General features: G+C 42.0%; 1 protein-coding gene and 1 non-coding gene across 2 annotated transcripts in view; one reads left to right on the plus strand and one right to left on the minus strand.

Moving 5' to 3' along the window:
- Positions 1-13,676, plus strand: part of DNAH12 (dynein axonemal heavy chain 12) — a 258,401-nt gene that overhangs the window by 5,152 nt on the left and 239,573 nt on the right. The window contains exons 2-3 of the mRNA XM_058439110.1: positions 6,275-6,521; positions 7,838-8,040. Of these exons, the coding sequence (XP_058295093.1) occupies positions 7,871-8,040 (170 nt within the window). The 5' untranslated portion in view covers positions 6,275-6,521; positions 7,838-7,870. The remainder of the gene's footprint in view (positions 1-6,274; positions 6,522-7,837; positions 8,041-13,676) is intronic.
- Positions 1,767-1,874, minus strand: LOC116469984 (U6 spliceosomal RNA). The gene has a single exon (XR_004248431.1). It is a non-coding gene; the product is annotated as a U6 spliceosomal RNA (small nuclear RNA).

Raw genomic sequence — 13,676 nt, forward strand, 5'->3', positions numbered from 1 at the left:
AAAAAAAAAAAAAAAAATTTTAGCTGGGTGTCGTGGTGCGTGCCTGTAGTCCCAGCTGCTTGGGAAGCTGAGGCAGGAGAATCGCTTGAACCCGGAAGGGGGAAGTTGCAGTGAGCCAAGATTGCACCACTGCACTTCAGCCTGGGTGGCAGAGTGAGACTCTGTCTCAAAAAATAAAAACAGAAATAAATGTATGGAAAAATGTACACAAAAATAAATGGATATAAAAAGTTGGAGAAAAAATTTAAAAACTGTAAGAGGTTATAAAAGGCTTATGGATTTCTTATGTGGTCAAAGTTGACTGAGACTGGATCTATTTGTTTATAAGGTTTTATTATTAATATTTATTTATTGTTTGTTTTGTTTTTGTTTTGTTTTGTTTTTAAAAGCAGGGTCTTGATCTGTGACCCAGGCTGGAGTATGGTGATATCATCATAGTTCATTTGTAATCTCAAATTTCTGGGCTCAAGCAATCCTCTTGCCTCAGTCTCCCAAGTGGTTAGGACTACAGGTATGTGCCACCATGCCTGGCTAATTAAAAAATCTTTTTTTTGTAGAGATGGGGTCTCGCTAGCTGTGTTGCCTAGGCTGGTCTTGCACTCCTGGCCTCAAAAGATCTTCCCACCTTGGCCTCCCAGAGTGTTGGGATTACAGGCATGAACCACCATGCCTGGCCTTACAGTTTTATTGAAATTTGCTTTAGTAATACACTGATACAAAACTAAATTTGGTTCTCTCATTTGAACATGATTTTCTGGTGGTATTAATAAAAGATAGTAAGCCAGGCATGGTGGCTCACACCTGTAATCCCAGCACTTTGGGAGGCCAAGGCAGAAGGATTGCATAAGCCCAGGAGTTTGAGACCAGCCTGAGCAACATGGCAAAACCCTGTCTCTACCAAAAATACAACAATTAGCTGGGCATGGTGGTTCATGCCTGTAGTCCCAGCTACTCTGGAGGCTGAGGTGGGAGGATGATTTCAGCCTGGGAGCCTGAAGTTGCAGTGAGCTGAGATTGAGCCATTGCACTCCAGCCTGGGTGACAGAGCTAGACCCTGTCTCAAAAAATAAAATAAAATATAGTAAAAGATTTTGTTCACTTTTTGAGTAAATTGCAAAAGAAAGAAGAGAGAGAGAGAGAGAGAGAGAGAAACAGATTGTGTGCCTCATGCTGTCTTTAAACAATTTTTTTAAAAAAATTTTTGAGTCTTACCCTGTTGCCCAGGCTGGAGTGCAGGCATGATCTTGGCTCACTGCAACCTCCGTCTCCTGGGTTCAAGCGACTCTCCCACGTCAGCCTCCCAAGTAGCTGGGACTATAGGTGCGCACCAACATGCCCGGCTAATTTTCGTATTTTTTGGTAGAGACGGGGTTTCACCATGTTGGCCAGGCTGGTCTCGAACTCCTGACCTCAAGTGATTTGCCTGCCTCGATCTCCTAAAGGGCTGGGATGACAGCTGTGGCCCACTGCACCTGGCCTAATTAAATTTTTAATTAAAAACATTTTTTATAGACATAGTCTCACTCTGTTGCCCAGGCTGGAGTGCATTGGCTATTCACAGGTGCAGCCATAATAGCTCACTGCAGCCTTGAACTCCAGAGCTCAAGTGATCCTCCCACCTCGGCCTCCTGAGTACCTGGGATTATGGGCACAGGCCACTGCATCCGGCCCTGCTCTCTTTGTTAGATCTTTTCATTATTTGGAAAACTGAGTCTTCTCTCTATGAAAAAGTGAAGGATTTTGCTTTATAAAATCTTTTTTTTAAAAAAACTATGGAATGCTTCACAAATTTGTGTGTCATCCTTATGCAGGCACCATGGTAATCTTTTCTCTATCATTTCAGTTTTAGTATTATGTGCTGCCGAAATGAGCACTGCTTTGTAAAATCTTTTAAATTCTCACTTTGGCTAAATGAATAACTGTTATTTTACAGTGACCTGTGATCTTCTTTTGATCAAATGTCTTAAAACTTTCCTCGTTTGTTTTCATTTAAAAAAATTTTTTTTGAGACAGTGTCTCACTCTGTCACCCAGGCTGGAATGCAGTGGTGCAGTCATGGCTTACTGCAGCCTCGACCTCCTAGGCTCAAGTGATCCTCCCACCTCAGTCTGCCCACAAGTGCATACCACCAACGCCTGGCTAAGAAATATTCTGTAGAGACAGAGCCCCCCAGTGTTGCCCAGTCTGGTCTCAAACTCCAGGGCTCAAGTGATCTTTCCACCTTGGCCTTCCAAAGTGCTGGGATTACAAGTTTGAGCCACTGAGCCTGGCCTTCTCTATTTTAATTGAGTGTTTTTATCCTTTGACATACTTAACAGCCTTCCCAAAGTCAAATTTCAAATTCTAAATTAAGTCTTTTCGGCCTCAAACTAACCTTAGGTTATCCCAGAATGGCCCCTGGAAGCCTAAGAGAGACATATTAGGCTTATTTGATACGTAAATTATACAGGAAACCTTTGCATTACATTTATATTAACATGTTATTAATATGTGTTTAAAAAGTATATGAGATTCCTAAAAATCTGATGTGTCTTTTTATATGTTATCAGTCATAATTATGGCTACTATGTAAACTTGTTATAGACTACAGAAAAAAACAAATTTCCTTGTCAATCGCATCATTGTTGTAAACTCTTACCAGGTCTTTCATCGTAGCCATTCTAAATCTTGTTGTTCATAGTAAATTGCTTTATTCTAATGTTTTTTCTAAATGATCTTTGCAAGCAAATATAATCCTAAAGCACTGTGTCTTCAAAGAGGTTTATGAAAAGGATAAAAAGTCTCTGATACATACTCTGGAATACAGGCCTCTGTTGATTATTCAGTTGGACTGAATAAGAACTTTATAAACTCCAGTAGTAAAAACTGGACTTAAAATTGCTAATTTATCAAGTAGAACAAAAATTAATTACATGGGATGGAACTGATGAGGACTGAAATGATTTTAATGACTTTTTTGCTTGGAACATTGCTAACTTTTTATTACTATTTTCTTTCAGAGTTAAGAAAACTTTTTTTCTCCACATTATCTGTAGTTTTATAGCAATTTGGTAACTTTTTGGTATATTTTGTAAGTAAAATTGAAATATATATCTTTCTCTCTACCTGATATCTCCAGAATTAGGAAACTATTCATAAGTATTCTTGTTTTATGGCAATATATTTATTTGTATAAGCTCAAGAGGAATCTGTTCTTGTACAAGAACACACCTTTGGAAACATTGGCTATTAAAAAGGATGTACATCGGCCAGGCGTGGTGGCCCACACCTGTAATCCTAGCACATCTAGAGGCCAAGGTAGGAGGATTGCTTGAGGCCAGGAGTTCAAGACCAACCCGGCCGACACAGTGAGACTTTGTCTCTATAATAAAAAATTTTTTTAAAGTAAAAAAAAAAAAAGGGACGTACATTGTATCAGTCAGGGTTCAAAGTGGGAAGCAGAACCAGTAAGATATAATATATATCATCTATATCTGTATCTATATCTATATATGTGTGTGTGTATGTCTATACATTTTTTTTTTTTTTTAACAAAGAATTGACTTATGCGATGGAGGGGGCTGGTTAAGCAAGTCCAAGGTCTGTAGGGCAGACTGTCAGGAAGGGAAGAACCAGAAAATGGAGAGCAGTTGTAGACCCAGCTGCTGTTTGGAGTTTGACTCAGGGCATGCCCATCTCTTTATTATTTTTTTTTTAATTTTTAATTTTTTAAAATAGAGACAGAGTTACACCATGTTGCCCAGGCTGGTCTCAAACTCCCTCAAGCAGTCTGCCTGGCTCGGCCTCCTAAGGTGCATGGGATTACAGGGTTGATCCACTTTGCCAGGCCTAAATCTTTTTAAAAGGATTTCTACTGATTGAGTAGGCTCACCCAGGATAATCTCCTTAGACCAATGTCAATTGACCAGGGACTTGAATTGATCTGTAATCTCCTCACAGCAGCCCTAGATTAGCGTTTGATTAATGACTGGGAGAAGATGGGTATATCATACACAAGACTGCTGCCTTCTCTTTAGTCCTTCTAGTTTGGCCTAACCAAATGGACATTCAGGCCAGATACGGTGGCTCATGCCTATAATCCCAACACTTTTAGGAAGCTGAAGCAGAAGGATTGCTTGAGTCCACTAGTTTGAGGCAAGCCTGTGCAACATAGTAAGACACTGTCCCAACAAAATATTTTTAAAAATCAGCCGATGTTGTGGTGTGTGCCTGTAGTCTCAGCTACTCAGGAGGCTAAGGTGGGAGGATCCCTTGAGCCCAGGAGTTTGAGGATGCAGTGAGCTATTGCTGTAGTCTCAGCAATGCACCAAGATGTAACAGTTTCTCATTGTCTGAGATAACACCTGGAGTTATTTGTCCTACCTCCAAGATGATTAAGGAGCACAGACCCAAAGGTTAGTTTAGAACGAACGTTTAATAAGCGAAAGTAAGAAAGCTCTCTGCCAGCAGAGAGGGGGACCTGAACGGGGTGCCCCCTATGAGGCTGGGGTCCAGGGTGTTTATGGACTGGGAAGAGGAAGGAATGTGCTTTGTCCCCCCACCCCCCTACCCTGGGGCTTGACCTGGTACTAATCAGGAGCTGAAATGATGATTCATAGATGCTGCTTAGCTTGCCCTGGGACCTATCAGGAACTGAAGCGAAAGTTTGGCCCTGGACCTTGGCCCAGGACCAATCAGGGGCTGAAGTGATGATTCCTAGAAGCCGGATTTACAATCCAAATAAAGGAGAAAGTAGAGTGGCCACCGGAACCTACTGGAGCCCACTGTGCCCATACCCACAAAAGGAAAAGAAACTTTTTTTCCTGGGAGCCCACTGACTACACAAAGGACAAAGGCATTTCTTTGTTCCTTTTTGTCAGTGAGGAGGAGGTCTGTGCAAGTTTTTGTCCAAATGAGCCGGAGGTTTTTCTATCTGTGGAGCCATGGGCATGTCTCCAGGCACAACACCCTGTGCTAGTCCCCTTATTGGTGCCTGCAACTTACATTTTTTCCCAGGCTGCTTTTTATGTTATGTGGGGATGAGGCACTGACCCATGGGCTAGGGGTTCTCTGGGGACCCTTCCCTTGCTATCTACCTAAGGCAAAAGCTAGCTGACTCCTTTCACTGTGATGGTGCCGCTGCATTCCAGCTGCACTCCAGCCTGGGTGACAGAGCGAGAGCCCTGTCTCTAAAAAATAAACCCTAACAAATTGACATTAAAAAAACTGTCTAATCTGTCATAGGACTAGAGTTTAAAAGAGAAAAGGTGGCATGGTGCAGTGGTTCATGCCTGTAATCCCAGCACTTTGGGAGGCCAAGGTGGGCGGATCACCGGAGATCAGGAGTTCAAGACCAGCCTGACCAACATGGAGAAACCCCGTCTCTACTAAAAAAAAAAAAGTTTAGCCGGGTTTGGTGGTGCATGCCTGTAATCCCAACTACTTGGGAGGCTGGGAGGCTGAGGCAGGACAATCGCTTGAACCTGGGAGGTGGAGGTTGTGGTGAGCACTCCAGCCTGGGCAACAAGAGCAAAACTCTGTCTCAAAAAAAAAAAAAAAAAAAGTCACATTATTTATACAAGTATTTTATTTTCTACAGAAAGATAATTTGCTTTTACAAACTACCAGGAAGTCTTACTTGTTCATTCACTCACTTAAATGACATTTTAGAGCACCTACTGTGTACCAGACACAATAGTGTAGGCTGTACTCTCTTTAAAACAACAAAAAAAAATTACGTAGCAACTGGCACATAGAAGGTGCTCAGATATTTGTTGAATGAGTATGCTGTTAACACACCGGCAGAATTTATTCACTTCCCTAATTTAATTTTGGCACATAGTGTTCTTGTAGGCTATTATCATTTAGATGTAGTATGCATTGTACAGCTTCAAACAGCAAAATTTCACATCTTTCTCCCAGCATACTCACTAAATTCACACACCTTAACCTGTTTGATTTTGCCAAAGAATTTCTGGAAGTGCTGTGTCAACAAATAGCAAAATCTAGAAGCAAGATAAATTATATTGCTGATTAGTTACAATATTTACAGGATGTAACTAGGGGACACTTGAAGACTTGATTCTCTTGCTGAGAGTGTTTCCATAAATCTATTTTCCAACAGATCTAAATTTCCAGTCTTGCAGTTTTCCACAATTTGAAAATTCTGATTTCCTGGTCCCCTTCCAAGGAAAGGCAGTTAGGTTAAAAAACAAAACAAACAAAAAAAAACCTCACACCCCATTTACTTGAGTAACGAATTATTGTTGTGACAGGTAATCCTAATCCTTTGCAGCTTGGCAACTGCCTCTCCAGGCAACCTTCACCCAGCCCCTCCGGCTGGGGCCGCCACAGTTTCCATGGCGACGACGTTGTTTCCAACCGGTCAGCGACCGCCCTTCTCCAGCTACTCGTTTGAGAGCCGGTGGCGTTCCGGAGGTTTCTCCCTCGTTATCCCCCTTCCTTTCACCTGAGGAGAGGCTCTGACTGTCTCTCTCTCTCTCTGGCGTCTGCGCAGCGGGGAAGTAGTGAGAAACAATCAGGTACTTGTTCTCTCCTTTTCTCTTCCTTTCCCTCCCAGGGCAGGTATCGCGATTTGGATGCCAACTTAAACACTCTTTCAAGGCAGGAATCTCTAAATCCTGTAGGCATTCATGGCAAATATAGTTGTTATCACAGTACAATTTTTTTTTTTTTGAGACGGAGTCTCGCTTTGTCGCCCAGGCTGGAGTGCGGTAGCGATATCTCAGCTCCCTGCAACCTCTGCCTCCCAGGTTCAAGCGATTCTTGTGCCTCACAGCCTCCTGAGTAGCTGGGATTACAGGCGCCTGCCACCACGCCCGGCTAATTTTTGTATTTTTAGTAGAGATGGGGTTTCACCATGTTGGCCAGGCTGGGCTCGAACTCCCGACCTCAGGTGATCCGCCCGCCTCGGCTTCCCAAAGTCCCGCCTCGGCTTCCCAAAGTGCTGGGATTACAGGCGTGAGCCACTGCGCCTGGCCCACAGTAAAATTTTTGAGCATTTACATGACGTTTTAGATTTGCCATGCATCAAGTATGCCTATTTTTTGCTTGATCATAGCATCACTTTCTTGGAAGGCAGCAAGACTAAGATATCATATTGATGTTTAAAAATATTAATGATTGGCTGGGGTGGTGGCTCACGCCTGTAATCCCAGGACTTTGGGGGGCCGAGGCAGGAAATCATCTGAGGTCAGGAGTTCAAGACCAGCCTGGCCAACATGGTGACACCTTATCTCTACTAAAAATACAAAAAAGTAGCTGGGCGTGGTTGCGCGCCTGTAGTCCTAGCTACTCAGGAGGCTGAAGCAGGAGAACCACTTGAACCTGGGAGGCAGAGGTTGCAGTGAGCCAAGATCGCGCCATTGCACTCCAGCCTGGGCGACAGAGCAAGACTGTCTCAAAAAAAAAAAAAAAAAAAAAACACCATTAAAGATGTTAAATATCAGCTTTTACTGGGAAGGGGATCATCCCTCAACAACTGAATTTGTTATTGTGGTGGTGGTGGTGGTTTGCGTCTCGGGAAAATTTTGAACCCAGAATGCTACAGCTGTAGGGATATTTATAGAGCATCTAATTAAACTCCTTAGTTTCATCCATTAGGAAACAAGCCCTGAAGGGGAACTGACTGGCTCATTGCTTCATAAGTGGGTTTTAGAGTTCTAACAGGAATCCCTGCCAACTTACCTCAACTGTCATTCTTTAGACTAATACCATACTTGGGAGGAAGATCCAAAAGTGTCTAGAATTTTATTTTTGGTATTGATATGTTAGATATGTTATGAATATATCAAGGCCTGATGACATAATAATGGCTTTATGGACTTTTTCTCCTCAGAGTACAGATTATTTTAATCTTTAGGAGATCAAGATGTCAGATGCAAACAAAGCTGCTATTGCAGCAGAAAAGGAAGCTCTGAACTTGAAGTTACCCCCCATTGTCCATCTCCCAGAAAACATAGGCGTTGATACACCAACACAAAGTAAGCTGCTAAAATACAGAAGATCCAAGGAGCAGCAGCAGAAAATTAATCAGTTAGTGTAAGTAGCATATTAGTAGATAATTCTGGCTTGGAATTCAAGTAAAATGATTAGTGTTCATATTCTCATAAAAAGTTTTAACTGTGGAGGTTGTTCATGGGTAAAATACTGTTTTCAAGTTAATTAGAAAAACAATTGAAAAGTAATTGTAATGGTAGCAAATATTATACACTGTACACTGACATTGTTCTTATCGCCTATACTTCTTACAACAATCCTATAAGGTAGGTACTGTTGTTAGCTCCATTTTTTAGATGAGTAAACTGAGGTATAGAGAAGTTAAGTAATTTGCCTAAGGTTGCACAGCTGGGATTTGGACCTGGTTGGTCTGGTTCTAAAGTTCACATTCTTTAAGCATCACACTATTCCTCCTCTCAATATATTATAACCATACTGGTCCCTGAAAGTAAAATCAAATAACTGAACCTCTACAATTTGAACAAATACTTAATAAAATATCTTGAAACTACTTATATTTGAAATTTTTTTGCTACAAAAGGAAACAGAGTTCAACATCCTACTCACCGCCCCCCCCCACCCCGCAATTTAGTGGAAATTAAAACTAATTTGGGTACCTGCTGCCAAAGGCTGTGATGAGGTTGGTTCAGTTCAATTAGACAGTTACTGAGAATTTCCTAGACACCTGATTCTGCTGGTTTCTAGGGATAAATAAAAAGAAAAATACATTGATTTCATTTACAAAATTCCAAGCCAACACTTAAACTATAAAATGAGGATTTTCTCTCTGGTGGATTTCTGTTTCCCTTTCTACATTCTCTTTCCTTTCTTGGTCAGCCTTATTTAAAAACATTTTTTTGCAGCTTAGTATCGTTGCCAATGTAATGATTTTAATTTTTGCTAATTTTACTTTCCTTACAATTAAACAGGTCTATTAATCATATAACTTCTCTAGATTTACATTTGTATTAATTCATCAATAATTTACTCATATTTAAATTATACATTTATAGGGTATATAAACTAATATCAGCACATGTACTATTAGAGATGCTTAAGTATTCAAGACTTAGACAGAAAAAAAAAAAAGATTACATGCCTGTAATCTCAGCATTTTGGGAGGCCACAGTGGGAGGATTGCTTGAGCCCAGGAATTTGAGATGAGTCTGAGCGAGGTAGTAAGACCCTCATCGCTACAAAAAAAAAAAAAAAAAAAATTAGCCAGGTGTGGTGGGGCATGCCTGTGGTCCTAACTACTCGGGAGGCAAAGGCAGGAGTATTGGTTGAGCCCAGGAGGTCAAAGCTGTAGTATGTGAGCTGTGATCACATCACTGCACTCCCAGCAATGAGCAATGGAATGAGATCCTATCTCAAACAAGCAAACAAAAACAGTCTTAAAAGAAAAAGAGAGGTCGGGTGCAGTGGCTCACAGCTGTAATCCTACCACTTTCGGAGGCTGAGGTGGATGGGTTACCTGAGGTCAGGAGTTTGAGACCAGCCTGGCCAACGTGGTGAAACCCATCTCTACTAAAAATACAAAAAATTAGCTGGGTGTGGTGGCAGGTGCCTGTAATCCCAGCTACTCAGGAGGCGGAGGCAGGAGAATCTCTTGAACCTGGGATGGGGAGGTTGCAGTGAGCTGAGATTGCACCACTGCACTCCAGCCTGGGTGACAGAACGAGGCTCCATCTCAAAAAAAAAAAAAAAAAAAAAAGGCGGGGGAGAGATGCATTCCTCCTTCATTCCTAAGATTCTATTCAGTGTTTCAGTAGATTTAGAGTAGAGAAGGGAGTTCTCTAGGAATTATACATTGTTCCTTTTTTTTTTTTTTCTTTTTGAGACAGGGTCTTGCTCTGTCACCCAGGCTGGAGTATAGTGGCACGATCTCAGCTCACTGGAGCCTCGACCTCCTGGACTCTCATGATCCTCCCATCTCAGCCTCTCAAGTGGTTGGGACTACAGGCATACACCACCACACCTGGCTAATTTTTTGTATTTTTGAAGAGACACAGTTTTGCCATGTTTCCCAGACTGGTCTCAAATTCCTGGGCTTAAGTGATCCATCTGCCTTGGCCTCCCAAAGTGCTGGAATTACAGGCGTGAGCCACTGCGTCAGGCCTAGATTGTTTTTACTCCATAACTTTTCATTATCTTGCATTATCATGTTGAACTACTTGCAGTTTCACAAATATACTGTATTTTTCACAGCTTAGAGATGTGCTCTGCAATTTCCCTCACTGCACTGTCTGCCCGAATACTTATCCTAGTTCTTCCAGGTTTAGTTTATGGATCACCTCCTCTAGAAAGCCTTCTCCTAATCCCTTTCATGTACTCATTTCTCTCACAACAGTTTATTTAGCAGATAGTAAGTATCTGCTGTTACACAGATACTTGTTACTGAGGAGACCATAGAAAACACAACAGACAGTGGCTTACACCTGTAATCCCAGCACTTTGGGAGGCTGAGGCAGGTGAATCACCTGAGGTCAGGAGTACGAGGCCAACCTGACCAACATGGCGAAACCTGTCTCTACTAAAAATACAAAAATTAGCCAGGCATGTTGGCGGGCATCTGTAATCCCAGCTACTCGGGAGGCTGAGACATGAGAATAGCTTGAACCGAGGAGGTGGAGGTTGCAGTGAACTGAGATCGAGCCATTGCACTGCAGCCTGGCAACAGATTGAGACTCCATCTCAAAAAAAAGAAAAAAGAAAACACAACAGAAAGGATTGTGTCTTTAAGTTGTTTGTATGCTAGTGAGAGGAAACAGGTAGTAAACATGTAAAAAACAAAAAAGGCATGTTAACCTTTTAGGTGATGATAGATGCTACGAAGAAATAAGACAGTGGGGCCGGGCACCGTGGCTCACTCCTGTAATCCCAGCACTTTGGGAGGCTGAGGCGGGCAGATCACAAGGTCAGGAGATCAAGACCATCCTGGCTAACACAGTGAAACCCCGTCTCTACTAAAAAAAATACAAAAAATTAGCCAGGCATGGTGGCGGGCACCTCTAGTCCCAGCTACTCAGGAGGCTGAGGCAGGAGAACCACTTGAACCTGGGAGGTGGAGGTTGCAGTGAGCCAAGATCGTGCCACTGCACTCCAGCCTGGGTGATGGAGCAAGACTCCATCTCAAAAAAAAAAAAAAGGAAAAGAAAAGAAATAAGACAGTGGGATAGAGAGAAGATATCCCAGGAGCACCACAGGAAAGGCCTGTGGAGGTAATACGTAAGTAGAGATCCAGAGAATGAGAAGAAGACTGTCATCTAAGTAAACATGAGAAAAGCTCTCTAGCAAAGGGGATAGCAAGCATGACATCCCTGAAATATGAATGCTTTCAGTACATTCTAGGAACTGACAAAGACCAACATCTCTAGAGTATCATGAACCTGGGGAAGGGTAGTATCAGGTGAAGATGGAGAGGGAGGTGGGAGCAGATAGTGTAGGGCCTTGTCGGCCATGACAAAGAATTCAGATTTTATTTTTAAGTCCAGTGGAAACTACTGAAATGTTTCAAACAAGGAAGTGACATGAAACCTGATTTACATTTAAAAGATATCACTCTGGCTATTAAGAATAGACTGAGGTAGAGAGGAAGAGGGCAGGAATAGGGGGACACAAAGAGACCAGGGAGGATGCCACTACAGTAGCATAGATGAGAACTTATGGTGGTTTGGATAAGGCTGGAGACAGTGGAGGAAGAAAGTAGGTTTACAAGAGATGTGTGTCAGAGGCAGAATCAGTAGGATTGGCTGTTGGGTTAGCTTTGGTAGCTAGGTGCTTAGTAGTACCATTTACAGAGAATTGAGGAAGTCCAGGAGGTGGGGGGTAAAAAGCAATAATTCTCTTTTGGAACTTAAGTGCCTGTGTAACATTTAAAGGGAAATACATTAATAGCAGTTGGATATATAAAAGAAGAAGTCTAGGCTGGAGATGTAAAAATTTGGGAGTCAGCAGCATGTAGATGATTTTTAAAGCTATAGGGAATTGTTGGAATCACACAGAGAGCAGGAGCGAGAGTTAGGCAAGAGAGAACACAGGAGAGAGCACAAGTGAGCAAGTGAACTGAGAAGGGCCAAGGCCTAGGGCAAAAGGTTGGATGTGTGGAGAAAAGTCAACCAGCAGGTAGTGTAAGTATGACTGGTAAGGCAGGAGGAAAAGCAGAAGAGCAGGATGTCATAAGCACAAAGTATGTTATAATACAGTGTACTTTTATTTTCTTTGTTGTCTTTCTTCTCCACTTTGACATGCTTAAGGAGAGGGATCTCAACACAAATCACAGGGTTTGGCATGTTATTGTTGATGAATGAATGAAGGGATGAATGAATTTTTAAGGAAGAACCTTGCCTTATTGTGCTTTATGCAGATCTGTAAGTAGTACAACTTTTATTTTGGTGCTTAATTTAAAAATACTGCCTCAAAATTACCTGAAGCATAGTGCTGTATTAATACTGAGATTAGAATTGCTATGCATTTCTTTGGGAAAAATGCATTTTGAATTATTGGTTTTGTTTTATTTTTCCTGGATATGTTCACAATGTTAGGTTCATTTAAAAGAAAAAAAATGTTACTTCAGTCAGTGCTCACTTTGCTAAACTTTACCTCTTACTGAATTCCACTTCATTTTTTTCCTTCTCCTTATTAATAAGCTCATTCTTTGAAAACTAACTTTATCTTGTGTGTGTTTCTTTTTGCTGCTTTCAAAAACTTTAAGTATATTTGGTTTATTCTCTTTGGATTTCAAACTCATTTTTAGCTGTCCAAAGGTCTAATGCAAAAACTTTCAGCCGGGCGTGGTGCTCACGCCTGTAATCCCAGCACTTTGGGAGGCCGAGGCGGGCGGATCATGAGGTCAGGAGATGGAGACCATCCTGGCCAACATGGTGAAACACGGTCTCTACTAAAAATACAAAAATTAGCTGGGTGTGGTAGTGCATGCCTGTAGTTCTAGCTACTCGGGAGGCTAAGGCAGGAGAATCACTTGACCCCGGGAGGCGGAGGTTGCAGTGAGCCGAGATCGTGCCACCGCACTCCAGCCTGGCGACAGAGCAAGACTCTGTCTCAAAAAAAAACAAAAAACTTTCAGAAACCATTTTTAAAAAAATACCTGATAAAATTAAAGGTTTTTAAAAAAATTGGAAGCATATCTTTCTGGATGGCCATGGACTTTGGGATACTCCATCCCCTTGCTATCTGCACGCGTTAGATGATAGGAGTGCAGACTTCCCTTTTTCAAAGGTGGAGTGAAGTGTGGGTAGAAGGAGTTCCTGGGGTGAGGTAGGATGTAAAGAGTCATGGGCAGAAGTGGACCCCCTACTAGGACCAGTCCCTGGGAACGCTTGGCTGAGCCAGTAACATTTTGTAGCTTTCCAAAGTCTCAAGAATGAGCCTGCCTTCTTCCTTAGCTACTACCTCACCTCTTGATTCAAGCCAGTTTCTCTCCTTTACTGTGTGTGGTTTCTCACCCAGTCATTTGAAATTATCAAGTTTTTATTTATTTATTTGATTTTATTACAAAACTTTTTAGTTTAGCTATGATTATTCATGTTTTTGCCGCCCCCTCCTTTTTTTTCTGAGACAAGGTCTCACTCTTTTGCCCAGGCTGGAGGGCAGTGGTGCGATCTCTGTTCACTGCAACCTCTGCCTTCCTGGCTCAAACAATCCTGCCACCTCAGCCT

This window comes from Hylobates moloch, unplaced genomic scaffold (genome assembly GCF_009828535.3).
Source record: "Hylobates moloch isolate HMO894 unplaced genomic scaffold, HMol_V3 SCAFFOLD_5, whole genome shotgun sequence".
Taxonomy (NCBI): domain Eukaryota; kingdom Metazoa; phylum Chordata; class Mammalia; order Primates; family Hylobatidae; genus Hylobates; species Hylobates moloch.